Source organism: Musa acuminata, chromosome BXJ1-9 (assembly GCF_036884655.1).
Source record: "Musa acuminata AAA Group cultivar baxijiao chromosome BXJ1-9, Cavendish_Baxijiao_AAA, whole genome shotgun sequence".
Lineage (NCBI taxonomy): Eukaryota > Viridiplantae > Streptophyta > Magnoliopsida > Zingiberales > Musaceae > Musa > Musa acuminata.
This window is the reverse complement of record NC_088335.1, coordinates 43848549-43866436: the sequence shown is the minus strand read 5'-3', so window position 1 is coordinate 43866436 and position 17888 is coordinate 43848549. Positions and strand designations below refer to the sequence as shown.

At 40.1% G+C, this 17888-nt stretch overlaps 3 protein-coding genes across 3 annotated transcripts; 2 read left to right on the top strand and 1 right to left on the bottom strand.

Moving 5' to 3' along the window:
• The first annotated feature begins 2570 nt into the window (after nucleotides 1-2570).
• On the top strand, nucleotides 2571-5223 carry LOC103998769 (putative kinase-like protein TMKL1). The gene is made up of 2 exons (XM_009420348.3): nucleotides 2571-4246; nucleotides 4346-5223. The coding sequence occupies exons 1-2, from the start codon at nucleotides 2827-2829 to the stop codon at nucleotides 4975-4977; spliced, it is 2052 nt and encodes a 683-aa protein (XP_009418623.3). The 5' UTR covers nucleotides 2571-2826; the 3' UTR covers nucleotides 4978-5223.
• Nucleotides 5224-8988: 3765 nt separating this feature from the next.
• LOC103998983 (zinc finger protein JAGGED-like) lies at nucleotides 8989-9642 on the top strand. The gene has a single exon (XM_009420610.2). The coding sequence runs from the start codon at nucleotides 8989-8991 to the stop codon at nucleotides 9640-9642; it is 654 nt and encodes a 217-aa protein (XP_009418885.2).
• Nucleotides 9643-10859: 1217 nt separating this feature from the next.
• On the bottom strand, nucleotides 10860-16698 carry LOC135593672 (probable voltage-gated potassium channel subunit beta). Its single transcript, XM_065083893.1, has 4 exons — nucleotides 15958-16698; nucleotides 14054-14197; nucleotides 12011-12175; nucleotides 10860-11301 (listed from the first exon to the last, which is right to left on the bottom strand). Exons 1-4 carry the CDS (start codon nucleotides 16519-16521, stop codon nucleotides 11188-11190), a joined length of 987 nt encoding a protein of 328 aa, XP_064939965.1. The 5' UTR covers nucleotides 16522-16698; the 3' UTR covers nucleotides 10860-11187.
• Between the last annotated feature and the right edge of the window lie 1190 nt (nucleotides 16699-17888).

Below are 17888 nucleotides of genomic sequence, written 5' to 3'. Positions count from 1 at the left end.
CCGTCGGCCGCAAGCGCATGCGACTTACTGATGACGTGGTGCGTTTTGATTGGTTGAAACATGAATGAAGTGGTAGCTGGCGATCTCCACGTGTGTAATATATATATATATGCTTTACCTTCTTGGATGGACGACTTGGGAAACAAGGCATTCCAAGATGCTAAAGGGCTCAGATCAAAGGCATAAAAAGGTAAAGGGAACACCATATGATCTAATAGTTGCATTTTGGTTAGGAAATTGTTCGGATTAGAATAAAATAAAAAAAAATTGATCTCATGAAGCACATAAGATTGAAATAATATTTCAATTCAGATACAGGAGGAAGAGAGAGAGAGAGACTTCTAGACTCTATGTTGGATGAGAAACAGGGGAAAGAAAGCATAAAATAGAAACTGCTTTAGCAAGGAAACAAAAGGAGGGATGATAATGAGCTAAGAAAAGAAAAGAATAAGGCTTTTTTTTTTGCTCATTTTTCTTATTTTTAGGTATTGATTAACCAAGTTTGGGATAAGTAAGAAAAAAAATAAAGAGATTTAAGACATATTTGAATATCCAAGAAATTAATCATACATTACTGTCCACATGTAATAGCTTAATCTTGCTGCTATCATTTCAATTATGGAAGAGAAGCCAATCAATCTCCCCTAAACTATCCCCCCCTCACCTTCCTACTAGATTCCTGAATCAGTCACAGTATTTGAGTCAATCATACACCAATTCCTTGAAAACCATTGTTTAAGGATAGGACCTTCAAGACCAAGTACTGAGATGTGCAGAAACAATGTTCAACTCTTGCAACTTGCAACTCCCCTGACAATGACCAACACAGGTGTTTGTGATTTCAGAGACCATACTCTGGTGGAGAGAAAGATAAGAATGAAGAGGTGATTATGGTGGATTTTGTGGTTGCTGCTTATTGTTGACTTGTCCATCTGAATACACCAAGTTCCTCAAAGGAAGGAACTGTTCTATCTATCTAAGCATGGGAGGCCAGTGACAATGAAATCTGAAGCACTTCAGTGTGAAGAACTGAAGTGAGAGATCAGCAGCTCCACTGTACTGCTGCTGTGTGTGTGTGTGTGTCTGTGGCAGCTCAATCCAGCTGCATGAACCCTCCACTTTCATCTCACACCAAGCTCTGACTTGTTGTTTCTCAGAATGATCAGTGATTTGAATCTACTTCCAATCATTCCTTCTGGATCTCCCACTGTGAGGCTTCAAGTCTCAGGATAGTAGGGTTTTCAGGTCTACTGCTACCTGTGGTACTACTGTTTGCCCTAAGTTGTGGGCTGAATCCAAGGACTGATAGGGCTATAAGATCATGCTCAACAAGGCCCTGTAAATGCTTTAGACTCAACACACACTCAAACTGTGCTCAAAATCAAATGCTTTTGCTTCACCTTCCATCTGTGTTCAATAATTCTGGATCAAATCTATTCAAATAACTGCTGTGTAATCTTCCAAGAACTTGGAAAGTATCAGACAAAGATTGCACTGCCAACCTTTCCCAAGAAAACAATGACTACTATGGCATGTCTGTAGGCTTTTCCCAAGACCAATGACAGCTAGTTTTGTTGCATATGAGTATCCAATCCCCCTGCTCACACCCTTCTTCTTCCTCTACCTTTAACCATCTTTCTACGATGTATCAGAATCGAATACGAGGTCTGCTGTCTTCTTCTACCTTGTTTTCTCTTGAGAAGTCAAGATCTTTCTTACTGTCCATCAAAGCTGGCCAGTCTTTCTTTACAGATATTAAGTGGATAAAGATTGATTTGTAGGGATTGAAAGAGGAGAAAAAGAAGATGGTTTTTTTTTTCTTTTCCAACTTTTCATTAAAGTAGATATATATTCTTTTGTTTTCATCATCAGTCTCAATCTATTGAAACAAATTAACATCTAATTAGAGAGATCACATCAAAGACACCTCACTACTTTCTACAGAAACCATAGCTATAAATTTTGATTTCAGTTTCCATTTCAACTACAAATCAGAGTTTAATTTTATTTAAATTGGAAAACATTATAGTAATGACAAGAGAGAGAGAGAGAGAGAGAAGGAGAGAGTGAAAGAGATGGACTTTCATGACTTTCCTGGTGACTACTTGGATATAAAGTGCATTGATTGTTCAACTCATTCAATGGTGCACAGTCCTCAAACCAGTTTTTAGTCCTCTCTATCTCTGTCACTCTGCCTCCATTATTAACACAGACCCAAAGCCTTTGTCAAAACTCATCGCTGCCTTTTGAAAGAACAATCACATGCCATGACATGAGGTGGGGTTTGGAATCCATGTGTGTGCTGTTTTCATGAAAAGGGTGTTTGACATGATCTTCAAACCTCCTCTTCAATTCTACCCCAAAGTCTTAACTGATCTTTATATTTGCTGCGTGTAATCTCTGCAAGTGATCAAGAGAAGATGTGAGAAAGAAAGACGTCAAGTTCAGACAGCTATTGATGTTCATATGGGAGAAGAAAAAGAGAGGAGGAGAAACATTGAAGACACAGAGACAAGCTGATCATGAATCCTCTAAATCTTATACCAGTATCTACTGATAGATACTGGGAGCTTTCTCAAGGAAAGAAACATTGTACAGAGTGAGCAGATCTGCCACCAGAAATGAATTGGGTTTATACTGGAGGAGAACATGGGGCCCAGAGTGGGGTGTTAATAAGGGGAGTGGAATTAAGAGAAGTTTTTGCTGCTTCAATTCCCCTCACTTCCTCTGTTCCCACTATTTCTTCTCCCTCTCTGTTCTAAAAATCCCATTTTTTGGCTTCTGTGCAACTCTTCTCCTCAGCTGCTCTCCTCTTTGCTCCCGAAGATGCCTTCTTTGCCTCCAAAAGCTGCTCCTTTTCCTCTGTTTTCTCTCCTGCCATGTTCTTCCTTCTTCTTCTTCTTCTTGTGCTGCTTCGCGGTGTACTTCTTCTCCTTCGCTTCGTCGGAGCCTAGCTCAGCCGACGTCGTCCTTCTCCTCAACAAGATAAAGCCCGCGCTCCAAGGCTCCGCCACCAATGCCGAGCTCTCCTCTTGGAACGTTTCACTCCCCCTCTGCCTCTGGCGTGGCCTCCGTTGGTCTGCCGGTGGCAGCGCCGCTAAGATCCGGTGCGAGGACGACCTGGCCCTCCGCTCCAACCTTTCCCTCTCCTCCGACCCCTCACTCCACCTCCTCTCCATCCGCCTCCCGGCCGCCGCCCTAGCCGGGTCCCTCCCGCCGGAACTCGGCCTGTTCTCCTACCTCGAGTCCCTCTACCTCGACGTCAACTCCCTCACTGGGCCCATCCCCCTCGAGCTCGGGAACGCCCCCGCACTCTCCGATCTCGACCTCGCCGGCAACGCCCTCGACGGCGCCCTCCCGCCTTCCATATGGAACCTCTGCGACCGCCTTGTCTCGCTCCGGCTTCACGAAAACGACCTCTCCGGCTCCGTTCCTGACCCGGCGATGCCCAGCTCGAGCTGCAACAAGCTTAAAGTCTTGGACTTGAGCAACAACCGGTTCCAAGGATCTTTCCCTAAGTTCGTTTCCGAGTTCAGTGGCCTGGAGGAGCTCGATCTTAGCAACAATCGCTTCTCCGGTTCGATCACGGACTCGCTCGCTGGCCTCGGAAAGCTGGTAAGGTTGAATCTTTCGTACAACAACTTCACAGGGCCATTGCCGGCGTCCTTCGGGGAGTCCAAGTTCAAGGCGGAGGCGTTCCAGGGGAACCCGGGGCTATGTGGGCCGCCATTGGGGAAATGCGGGTCGGGCTCCGGACTGAGCTCCGGCGCGATCGCGGGCATCGTGATTGGGTTGCTGGCCGGGGCGGTGGTCCTTGCGTCGGTGTCCATTGGCTGGGTGCAGGGGAGGAAGAGGAGGAACAGGGCAAGGAAGGCGGACGAGGAGGCGGACATGGTGTTCGAGGAGGACGGAAACGGCGGCGGAGACGGGAAACTGATTGTGTTCCAGGGCGGGGAGCACCTCTCGCTCGAGGACGTGCTGAACGCCACCGGGCAGGTGATGGAGAAGACGAACTATGGAACGGTGTACAAGGCGAAGCTGGCCGACGGTGGCAACATCTCGCTTCGTCTGCTGAGGGAAGGTAGCTGCAAGGACCAAGCGGAGTGCTTGCCGGTCATCCGGCAGCTCGGGCGAGTTCGGCATGAGAACCTGACAGCACTGCGAGCGTTCTACCAAGGGAAGCGAGGGGAGAAGCTCCTCATCTACGACTACCACCCCAGTAGATCCCTCCATGACCTCCTCCATGGTAAGTCCATTAGCAGCGATCTCCATAGTCCGACGTCTTCTGGACTGCATCACATCCAAAGCTCACGACTCTGTTTCGATTTCGATGTCGCCGCCGCAGACACCAGAGCCGGAAAGCCGCTGCTGAACTGGCCTCGACGGCACAAGATAGCCCTCGGGGTGGCGCGGGGGCTCGCGCACCTGCACACCGGCCTGGAGACGCCCATCACGCACGGCAACGTGCGGTCCAAGAACGTGCTCATCGACGAGTACTTCGTGCCGAGGCTCACCGAGTTCGGGCTCGACAAGTTGATGGTCCCGGCCGTGGCGGACGAGATGGTGTCCGCCGCCAAGTGCGACGGCTACAAGGCGCCGGAGCTGCAGAAGATGAAGAAGTGCGGTTCGAGGACGGACGTCTACGCCTTCGGGATCCTGCTCCTGGAGATTCTGATGGGCAGGAAGCCAGGGAAGGGGACGGGCGAGGGGGCGGACCTGCCGGCGCTGGTGAAGGTGGCGGTGCTGGAGGAGACGACGATGGAGGTGTTCGACGTGGAGGTGCTGAAGGGGACAAGGAATCCGATGGAGGACGGGCTGGTGCAGGCGCTGAAGCTGGCGATGGGCTGCTGCGCACCGGCAGCGGCGGCCAGGCCGGACATGAACGAGGTGGTGAAGCAGCTGGAGGAGAACAGGTCCCGGAACAGGTCCGCGCTGTATACGCCCACTGATAGGAGCGAGATCGGGACACCCTTCTGAGGCCATGGGAGCCAAATGGAGCTCTTCTTCCCGCTGGATCAGCTGCCACAGTGATCCTTCCTTCAACAGGCATCGATTCTCTGATGGTTTGATCTGCATCAACAACTTGATTCATAGTCTGCAGAGTTCTGTTCTTCCCTTACATTAGGAGATGATTGATTTCACTATGTGTTCAGTGTGCAGAAGTCGTGAATCCTTTTGCAATCAAGAGAACAATCGATGGTGGAATTCTTCTTTTTTGCTTGAGTTGTGAGATTTTACGGTGGTCTGACGCTTCTTCTTTGATGTGAATACGAGGTTGAAGGTTATTGGCAATTCGGTGAGGACGATAGCAAACATCGAGGAGAATTAGAGAGAATAAGCATTAGTGATTTCAACAAGCAGAAGAAAACGATGATTCCATCAACATTCACATCAATCATAATCTACTTGGAATATCTTTCTCTCTCTAAAATTGACATGCCTTAAGGATATTTGATAAGGAGCATTCAATTTGACGATACATCACATCTGACTAAGCACCTAAAGAATCTAACACGTCGATCATACTATCTTATAGCTAACTATGTCAACTCAGTGTTGATATGGATATTTGATGATTCACGGCACTAACTTTACTAACTTCGATAAGACAATCGAAAGCTCTGACATCAATGATTTATGAGGATCAAGTTGATAGAAGATAAGATTTCTCTAACTATACGAGGAAATATTTTTATTATGTTAAGAAAATTTTTTTATTCTGTTGAAGAAAATCCTTCCTCTTAATCTGTATAAATAAGAGAGGGACATGTTAATGTATTTAAGTTTTTTCACTTCTTCAATAATTGTTCTTGTCTTACAATCAAAATCAAAAGAGCTTTTTTATTATCGATAATAAATGATAAGATATCGAACTATTGAAAGTGTTGATTGGTGAATTGATGGAGACATAGCATGCACATCCATCGATGATTTGGGCAAATAGATTGGGAACTTTAGTTAAAGTGACATCTTGATCACATGGCTGATGTCCCCAAGCATCCAAAGCCACCACCCAATACATTAAGATGGCATGCTCAACATAAAAGAGAAAAGAATTAAATATTTAATTTTATAGATAATCTCAATCAAAATATGATAGGCTTAGAACTTGTGGATTAGTCCTCCACCACATGCATGGAACAACCAATGAAAATATAAGATAACTATGATTTATTGGTTTTTTTAAAAAAAAATTATGTATAATAATTCTAAATACGGGTCAAGTTTATTTATGAACTAATGTAATTGTTATAGCCTTTATACACATTATCAACCATATTCTTACTTTATAAAACACTCAAAATGTGATAAATCTTTAAAATATCTTTCCATTTTTGTTTTGAAACCAATCATTTATGTAGATAGAATGGTGACATAACAAATTCAAGACTTCTTTGGTTGCACACATTTATGTATATAATTATTTAACCTCGTATTTTGCAAACTCTATTTTTTTGTTAATAAAATTTAAGTTTCCAACTTGTCTTGGTTCATTATGTTAAAATTATTGCCTATAATGAATATTTATTGCCATCAGCGCTAATGTGTCAAAGTAAAGCAGCATGGTTGGTGGCCATATTGGCCATGCATGCAACGTTTTTGGTCCATTTTCTGTGACGATCACGGTGAGCAGCACGAAACATTAGATATCTCAACACCCTGAAACACTCCGAGTGGCAAAGGGTTGGATGAGGGTCTTGGGATCTAGAAAGGTGTTATCCATTGCTTCGCTCATTATTTGTTGTTCGATTGCATAGTAAAAAATAACTTATTTTTGGGTCAGTTTCACGTGTTGTGACGATTGTAAGAAGTGACATGAAACATTAGTCATCTCAACACTCTGAAACCCCCCCTAGTGGCATAGGATTCAATGGGGGCCTCGGGTATCAGGAAAGATTGCCCCTTGCTTCACTCATTGTTCGCTGCTTGTCGCTCGCTCACACAACAAAAAACGACCTATTTTGACTTGTTTTTAGGCTATTTTCGCTTGCTACGATGATCGTGACAAGTGGCGTGAAATGTTAGTAATCATAGTACTATGAAATCCCTCGACTAATACAGGGCTGGATGAGGGTTTCAGGTATCAAGGAAGGTGATGTCCCTTGCTACGCTTATTGTTCGTCACTCATCACTCACTAGTGCAACCAAAAATGACTTGTTTTGAACTTATTTTTGGATCGTTTTCATGTGTTAAAATGACACGAAATGTCAACTATCTCAGCACCATGGAATTATATATATATATATATATATATATATATATATATATATATATATATATATATATATATATATATATATATAGTATCATGGTTAATGGTCATCATTTGATTGTTCACTAAAACTTCAAATGATATTAATATCTTTAAAACTTGTTATGATTAATACATTTTAAAAAGAGGAAAGTATCAAATGACAAAAGTATGGACTATAAACTAAAAAAATGAAAAATATGAAGAACGATGATGGCGGAAAATATAAATATTAAAATTCATATAGTGAACAGAGACCCTCTAGCCAATATTCTCATTTGGTCAATGTGTGTTAAATTAAAATTATTGGTAAAAAGAAAAGAGATCCTTTTACCCACATGCATGGCATTGAAGTGCAAGGATTTGGTTTCAGAATGGATCATGTTAACACTTGAGCAAAGTAAATGTTGCTGAACTTTGAATTTTTTTAATAATAATGATTTTGATTGAAGTGACTTATAAATGAAAGAAAATTTGAAGTGTACCCTACTGAATGTGTAGATAATTCATTTTTACCATGATATGGAAGGAGACCAAAAATGGTGTGTTCTACAATTTATCTTCTTTGCACTCCCAAACTAATTCTTGTGATTGGAGTTGATCAATTGGTTGGCATTAAACCATGGAAAGGTCATTCAGATTGAGCTTTAATTGCATCAAGATTGGAAGATCAAGAGTTGTGGAGACCAAAAGAAGTTTGCCTCAAAGATGACATCATTCTCTACCTCATTGATGAGGTATACCATCAATGTTGACATGCAAATCTACTTCTCTACAGGCTTTCTTCATCTGCATTAGTTCCTCCTTTGGTAGGAAAAGCCTCAACATATATGCAGGCTTTCTGTAATAAGTGCCTACCAATTGCACCAACTTCTTAAGGCAACCATTTGATCTCAAAGATGCATATAGATTTTTTGGCAAGAAGGCTTCAACATTTAGCCAATGCACTCACAAGTTTCCTTTCCAACTCTCTTTTCTAGATTTAACTATTTTTCTTCTCCTTTTACGACGAAAAATATGCAGAAAAACATCATCAATTTAATGGCTTGGGTATTTCTATATGAGCAAGTGGGTATGAAATTGAAATAATTAGACAGTATGCGATGTAAATTACCTGTTACAATTGTGTTTCTCACATAAAATAGATTGAACTCATGTAGACAAAGTTGAGAACAATTGGCACTTCATGATCCACACAAAAATCCTTTTGAAAGAAGCCAAAAGCGAGTGTAAGAACTGCCAGTTACAAAACTTTGATATGTAAATTAAGTAGACAACAATTTGGAAAGCTAATATGTGCTGTCATCTCACATGAGAGACAAGAATAGAGTCAATGAGGTAACTACTAATGAAGGGGGGAGGGGATGAATCAATTGTCTAGGGAAAGAAAAGTGTTTCCTAATCTATAAACCCATAATGTCTAAATATCTCATTTCTTCATTGTTGAATCTTCTAGTGATCTAGCCATCTTTGTGAGATTGGTGAGCATTCAAGGAAAGAAGACATCCCTTCAAAACAGAATCTTCCATTTTTATGCTTACTGTAATTTGCCACCCAGTATAAGAGGAGACCAATTCTCAAACACATCTCACTCCCAGAACAGTTCTTCTGCCACCTTCACTCAGTTTCCAGCAACAAAGTGGTAGTGATGTAGGTTATCTGTTCTCTACCTTCTCTTTTAATCACATACTTCTCTTGATATGTTATTAACCTAACCAGTATTCTCAGATCAAAAATGGCTGATGAGGAAGCAAGGGGTGAAGCAGAAGAGCAGGCAGCTAAGAAAGGCAAGGGGAAGAAGGCTTTCAAGTGCCGGTACTGCGACCGGGTGTTTGCAACCTCGCAAGCACTTGGTGGCCACCAAAACGGCCACCGCCGGGAACGGGATGCTGCCAGAAGGGCTGAGCGTGCAGCCGAGCTCTTCTACAGCATGCAGACGACACCAGTGCCCATGCTCTCATTCCCATCATTTCTGCACTCCAGTCAGCCGCTTGTGCATGCTGCCAGAGGCCATCTCCGGCAGCCACTGTGCCCACCATATCACCCCGTGCCACCCTCTGCTCACTACCAGCATTACCATCCACCTTATAGCTTCGACAACAACGTGGAAGCCACATCGAGGATTGATCCAAGGTACAGTTTCTCGGTTTCCCCTTATGGTGGGCATGTGCTAAGAGACAAGGAGAGCTCAAGAACTGCAAACTGTCAAAGAAGCTACAACCCTAAAATTGCTGGTAATGCAAGGGCACCGCAAGAAATGGCACAGGTGACCATGCAAGTCCCATCAGCATCCACAAACATAACCTTAGAATTTAAGCAAGACAGTGTTTGCGCTGAGGATGGTAAGAATGGCAATGAAGATAAGATAGACCTTACTCTTCATCTATGATGGCAAATACAACTATATATATTATTGGATTTATCTCAAAAAAATAAGGATTTTGATTCTTCTATTTCCACTCACAAAACTGATATATCAGTAATCAACTTGTTGTTACCTACTATTGTTCAAGTATGATTTTATATTCCACATTTCTAGAATATGCTGGTTCTCTATAGAGGGAACAATTGTATCTGGCCTAAGTAAACCATCATTAGTCTGAAAAAAAGAAACAAGATCACAAGCATCTATAAGAAGAGAGGCTCCCATTTAAATTTGGTACCTTCGTGGGAACACAATTAATCTAGCCACTGAATTTGGCCTATATAAGACAATAGATTGTGTATATAATTAATGCACACATTTAGCCAGAGAGTATACAACCTTGTTCTTCTCCATCAACAGATCCTTAGATTCTTGTCAAAATCTAACTAATAGTCCCATGAGAGATCTAATATGTCATACAAAACTACTATTCTGAGTCTCTGTCATCAACCCAGCTTAATCTTTGAGTTGCAACAATTCATGGCAATCCATTCTTCAATAGCGTTTTTATCGTTGTCCAGCTACCCAATTCATGGCAATCTCATTCAACCACTTTGAGTACTTGTGCAGAAACCACTTTGTTCCTTTGTCACAATTTGATATCAAGCAAGTCTGAAGTAATTGAATACTTGTCTGAATTTTTTTCTTTTTTTGAAATGAACTTGCTATAAGTGACAACTCTAAGTTGGACCTCATCATTTTTCCCATAAGAGATCTTGAGCAAAAAAATTGCTGCTAAATATGTACCATCAATTATTTCATATGTGACTAGGGGCCAAATCAAAACAAGATACCAAATTGTGCTCATTTGGGCATAGATCCAAGTTTCCAATCTTTGTTTGTTTACTTGATAATTTTTTATATTTCCAACGGTATGAAAATATTATTGTGCCTGGATATCTTTATCTCCTTCCTGGAAATAAATATCTCGAAAATGATATTTTTATATATTTCTTGGGAGCAATGAGACCATAATTATAATATTCATGGATAAACAGCCAAGATGAAGGTAACATCTTATATCCAAGACTGAAGAGGGACAGTATATATCTAAAAGACAAATTAAATGTGATGCTTTATCATGTAAAAAGGAAATTTTAAATGAATAATTATTAGCAATTTGAACAGTTGTAACTGACAAACACTAGTCAACAACTACAAATTGCAGAAAACACACAAAACAACAAAGATAGTCCAGTAGCATCAACATTGATAAATCAATTGTCTTCATAACCAGTTCCAATGAAACAAATTTGATACACCAGAGAAAATCCAAAAGGAGTTTATGGTTCCTCCACAGCATTAATAAATCAAACTTGTCTTCATAACCGGTTTTAATAAAAATCTTTGATAGAAACCAGAACAAGTTCAAAGTTCAACAAGACCGACTGTAGTGACCCACAAAAACATCACAACTGCATAATAAATACTCACATTCCCAGACTTCAGAGCAAATATCATTCTCCACGAAATTGCAAGAAAAGATGAGAAGAATATTTCAATATGGAATCACCTGTATGATTCTGGGCGCTTGGGTTTGCTTTGAATGATTGCCTCTATCCTTTCAAGTATGTCAGGTGTCAGCTTGGGAATGACCTCAAGAGCCTTCATGTTCTCTACAATCTGTGTCAGAGACATCCTCAACTAAGGAAATTGCAACTAACAAGAAACAAAGTATGTAGACAAAGTATGAGAAATTGATATCTTATGTGAAACCAAATTTGACAATCCAACTCACAATTGGCAATATGGATCAATCTTGATCCGATCCAAATCTAAATCCTAATATCCAATCATGTTAGAGCACACCACCTATTGTTTTGTCAACATTTGATACATTATCATGCTGCAACTACCTTGTTTTTCCCATAATAAAGCATATTTCTTCCTTTTCTTTTGTTCTTCTGTTGATAATTTGCTTCCTTGATCCCAACTTGACAAGGAAAAAATGCTGTTTAATAATCGTCTTCTCCCATGTGGAGGATTATATATAAAGACACCAATGGACTTCTGTTTAGGTGGCAGCAATTTCAAAGAACCCTTTCTATATATAATTATAACACTTGGATGCTTTACTAAGTTCACCTTATTTCATACTTTGCTCGAATACCTTTTTTCACTGAGCCTCTATTATACCTACATAATATATTGTTCAAAGAATTTTTTGATATTAATTATAAAAATCAAAGAAATTGAATAAGTACTCTAGATTGTCCATCAGTAATATTGAACAAGTTGCTTCAAGTCTAGAAGTAAAAAAAATGGAAGGCGTAAAATGCTATATAGATTACAATTAATTGCATATGCTAGACGTTGAACATATATTACATACCTGACTCTCCTTGGTGGCACCAGTTATTACTGATGAAACATGTGGATTTGATGCACACCAAGCAATCGCAAGTTGAGATAAGGGAACTCCTAGTTCATCTGCAATTGGCTTCAGTCCATTTACTTTTCTTAGTGTGTCGTTAACCAGTGATCTGCTTGCAAGATTCTACAGGCACAAAACTATAATTAGAATCCAAAATTAAAAAAAAAAACTATATGTTTAAATTAAAAAGATTGAAAAATTAGATTGCTATGATAACCCTGATTGACTACATAGACTAGCAAGAAAAAAAAGTACTAGAAGAGAAACAAGAATAACCCTGATTGAGATTTTTATCACTGGTTATGAAATTTTTGGTGTTTCCTTGTAGCATAATCATTCACCATATCCAATCAAAACTTATGAAAATAATTACCATCTCTCAATTGTACCCCTAACCTTGAACTGTAAATATAATATTAAAGAAAACATGTATAAATGTGGTATTTGAAATAGCATTCTATCATTGTATAGTGGTATACAACACCTTCATTTTGTTCCACTTGTTCATCAGCAAGTGACAACTTTTTCTAATTATTTATTCCTTTCCATATTCCCATAATAATTGGGACTTATTGAATTTTCTCAAAACAAGACATGATTGGAAACAAGGTTTGGAATCTAGTAATAATGCCGATAGGTTGGCAGCCGGACTGATACGGTAGCAATACAAAATGACATACCAACAATCATTAGAGGTCAATATAGCTGCAGATCTCAGAGAAAGAGAAAGAAAGAGAGAGGAGGAGGGGGTGATGCAAGAAGGAAGTGGTAGTGATGTGAAGAGACAACAACGCCAGCACGAGGAGGAAGAGGAGGCAGCAAAGGAAGCAACAAATGTGGAGGTAGGGTGGAGGCAGAGGAGGCTGCGAGAGAGATAGAGGGAGAGAGGAGGAAGAGAAGGAGGAGGCGAAACTGTAAAGGGGGGGGAGGAGTAAGAGAGAAGCTGTCAACAGCTTGACAAAAGGAGAGTAAAGAGGGCTCCTATTTAAAAAAAAATTAAAAGTAAAAAAAAAAAAGAAGTCCAAGTATTGGGTGATAGGCTTATCACCCAATACGCATGTGTACCATCATATTTCAACTGGACTGCCCAGCACATAAAGATACCATCTGATGAACGCTATTCCAAGCCGGACATGACGACATTGCACAGAAACTGTCAACAGAGAGAAGCTGTAAGAGAGAGGGGGAGGAGAAGGAGGAGGAGGAGGAGAAACTGTAAGAGAGAGGGGGAGTAAGAGAGAAGCTGTCAACAGCTTGACAAAAGAAGAGTAAAGAGGGCTCCTGTTTAAAACAATTTAAAAAGTTCAAAAAAAAAGAAGTCCAGTATTGGGTGATAGGCTGTAAGAGAGAGGGGGAGGAGGAGGAGGCGAAACTGTAAGAAAGAGGGGGAGTAAGAGAGAAGCTGTCAACAGCTTGACAAAAGAAGAGTAAAGAGGGCTCGTATTTAAAAAATTTTAAAAAGTAAAAAAAAAAAGAAGTCCCAGTATTGGGTGATAGGCTTATCACCCGATACACACGTGTACCATCATATTTCAACTGGACTGCCCAGCCCATAAAGATACCATATGATGAACACTATTCCAAACTGGACATGACAACATTGCACAGTCTGCATAGCAAATTAGCTATCATGGCTCAGACTGATAAAAACCTAATCATATGAATCGGTATGGTCAGTTTTTTGAACCTTGGTTCAAAGTCGACTATATTTATAGCATGGAATATAAATGATAAAAATAAAGAAACTAGCTCAAACCTCAGTCTCTTTTTGACAGTGCTACAGAAGCTCATTCTGGTTTGGACATTGCATACTCCAACAGCATGATGATTTCATGGGATTACCTACCCCTAACGGAATATAGCATGGCATGGATGGCACAAATTCAATATTATCCAAATTATCAAATTGGTCTGTTGCAATTCAACTCTAAGCTTACTAATCAAAGTAAACAAAAACTACATAGTTGCATATAACAAGTGAATTAGTGTCTCCAACCTCACCTTGTAATTCTCAAGTGCAAACCGACTGTCAGCAGGTACATTTCCTTTACTGTATTTCCCAGTCAGCACTCCCGATGCTAATGGACTCCATGTGGTGAGACCCAGGCCATACGTGCTGTACAGAGGAAGGTATTCTACTTCAACCTGTATCAACATCGAAAAGATAACAAGCACAATATTTGTTTAATAAATTTTCAGTTAAAGTTTCCACAAAATATTTAATGTTAACTAAAAACAGGAGATACCAATAACATTCTAGTTCTCGACTGATTAGCAAGGCTATGTACTGACAAGTTTTATGGACTTCAGCACAATAAGTGGAAGGCTACCCATGTTGCACATCATCCATTTCCCAAGGTATTTCAAAGATTAAATTGAACAGGTTTTCAGATTGACACACTACTTCATTCTGGATTAGTTGTGTGTTCTATTTAATGGGCTTCCTCAAAGTATGGTTGGGGGACAAAATGATTGATCCTGTTACAGTTTGACCGATATCTCACTCCTGTGATATAAAAACATACAAATCTACACTACCTGATTGTAATGAAACAGAAAACAAGATGGTGAATCATTACAAGGCATAAACCATTATTCGAACTTCTGTACTTATTGTTATATAATGATCCACTTCTGAATGGAAAAAAAAACTTTTGTCTTTACTGCATCATATATCTCATCTTTTCTGGTGAGCTTACCACACCTTTAGCTAATATGTTTTTTCATGACCATACAAGTGGACATCCATAGAATAATTTGATGTTCTGACTTTCTGGTCTTAAAAAATCTCATGCTAAATAGCAATGTTAACAAGGCCTGTTTAGTGTTAATTCTATATGCAACCTCTAATTTCATTATATTGGCTAGTCAAAGCTGCAGAGATCTGACATGGTTACCACTAATCTGCAGTTACCTCTTTTGCTTCAAAAAGGTTTTGCTGCTTTGATTAAAAGAAGATACTTCAAGAACATAATAGCTATTTTTTGTGCCAGCACAACTTGAAGCATCAAGACCCACACCGAGAGAAGGGAATCCATCACAAGGGGTGAAGAGCAACAGAAAAAGGAGATGTCATAATGAAAATTTAAACCTTCAACGTATGACCCAAATACATTATCATTGGCTAGCTGGTAGTGTTTAGCCAATTTAATATTAAAGCAAATCTTTTTGTCAGCCATCATTTTCCTGGATAGTTAAAGCAATTTAGCCTACAGCAACGATCATTAGGCTTTAAATTTTCACATGCTACCGTTTCAGCTCAAACGAAGCTAAATGAACATCTATCTCATGCTAGAAAATTAAATTAGAATATCATTTCCCATGCAGAGTAATTGCTTTAGAGAAAGTTCAACCATAGAATGCTACTGAAAAAATACACCGTCTTGAGCAGAAGTAACATTCGAGAATAGATATGAAGAATGTGACATGACAGAACACTTAAAAAAGAAAAACTAAAATACTTATGCTCTTAAAGGTGAGACACAACTGATCAAAAAAAAGCTCACCTAAAAAAATTTGCACAAAAAATCTAAGCATAGGAAACTCATTCTCAATTTAGTGACTATGAGTTCCAAACAAGATTGAACCAGGGGAGAATCAATTAGTCAGCCACCAAATCAAGATCCTTCAACAAAATCATATTTTTACCCTTACTGCATAACGAATATAGCAAATCTCACTATGTATTACCAGCATGATGAAGCGAAATGCATCTACAGATCAAGTAAAAGAAATTCTTAAGATCTAAAGACTAAGAGGTCAAAGGAGGGATTCTCTTTCCAAAAAGAAAGAAGGAAAAAAGAATTACCACCATACAGATCACATCATAGAGATCTTAGCATTCACTAGATCTGAACCATGATAGAGTAGATAAGATCATGTTGGATCGGATCGGATCACATTACCTTGTGCCGAGAGAGGAGGTTGTACTCGGGCTGCTCGACGATAGGGCCGACGAGGTCGAGGCGGGAGGCGATGGCACAGGCCTCAGTGATCTGCTGGGCGGACCACTCGGAAGTGCCCCAGTAGAATGCCCAGCCCTTGTCGATGATATGGTTCATGGCGCGGACGGTCTCCTCGATGGGGGTGGCGGCGTCAGGGCGGTGGCACAAGACGACGTCGACGTAGTCCATGTCGAGGCGGCGGAGGGAGGCGCGGGTGCCCTCGACGAGGTGCTTCCGGGAGAGGCCCTTGTCGTTGGGGCCGGGGCCGCCCCAGAAGATCTTGGTGGACACGACGATGTCGGACCGGCGCCAACCGAGCTCGCGGATGGCCTGGCCCATGATCTCCTCCGCTCGGCCGTTGGCGTAGACCTCGGCGTTGTCGAAGAAGTTCACGCCGTGATCGCGGCAGCACTGCAGCAGGATCTTCGCCTCCTTGACATCGACCTGGTTCCCGAACGTGACCCACGCCCCGTACGAGAGCTGGCTCACCTTCAACCCCGATCGCCCCAAGTTCTTGTACTGCATCTTGGCTTTCTTCCTCTTCTTCGTCTCTCCCCCCCCCTCTTCGAGATAGATCTGATCTTCTCCTCCTCTTCTCTCCTCTTCTTCTTCGTGTAGAATGTTTCTATTTGAGCAGATCTGAGGATGAACTCACCGCTGCCGAAGTGAACTGATGATGGCAGAACAAGGAAAAGCGACACGAGGATTTAGGCGGTATATAAAGACGGAGCTCACCGCAGGTGCTTTACTCATTTATTACTGCAGGGAGACACGAAGAAGAAGAAGGAGAGTAGAAAGAGAGAGAGAGAACAAAATGGGACCCAGAAGCTGTAGATGGGGCCCAAAATTACTGAACACAATCTCTACCTGTTCTGTGATTGGCTCAGGAAATGGGGTCCAGAAAAAGTAATTAATTTATTAATTACAAGGAAACTCATTATCTCTAAGTTATTTATTTATTAGTTCTATGTTTGCATGTTGGTGATTCTAATTTGATGGAACTATAATTGGATGTTAAGAATGGAGTGTTAGTGAATCCCAATATCTTGATAGAATTAGATAGAAGAAAGAAATTAATTTTTTTTTATAGGAAGGCTATGCAAATGATTTTTTTTTTAAATCATTGACACAGAAATTTGAATTAATAAATGCTGATAAAATAATTGACACAGAAATTATAGAATCAAATTATCCAAAATTATTTTTATTACTGATGAAGTCAAATCTATTGTTGGAGAGCTAAAGAATAAATGTCTTGTGAAGGATCAAAGGTGACTTCTCCAAAGATGCCTTTTAGAATCCAACCCGAAAAGACAAAATAAAATTGAGGTTCAAATTCAAAAGCAAATAATTTCTCATTGGTCAAACGCTCATAGCCAATACAACTGTATGATATATTAGTGTGAATTCTCACTCCTTTCTTATGGATCAAGAAAATATCTTTTCAGATATGTCATAATAGGTAGCAATGTTAATCTCATTGTCTTAAAAAATAATAATAATAAGCAATACATAAATTGAGAATTTACCCTTTTTTATGTTGAATAATTTCTATGCATTTGTCTTCATCCCGATAAAATATTTAGTTCGATATTAATTAAATAGAAGAACCAAGAATTTATAAGTTTGTTGAGTCAGAGACACTCAAATAGGACATATCACGTTAACAATATACAACATAATCATAATACTTAAAAAAGACTATTTCTCATTAAATTGATGATTATAAAACTATAACTATAGAAAGTTATTTTTTTCAAATATATATTTATTTTTTTAAATTGATAAAATCAACCTTAAGCTCTTGAGCTTGGTTTAATTTGAATCAAAATTGAATCGGATCAAAAATTGAAATTCAAATCGAGCTAGAATCCATATTCGTCAAATTAGTT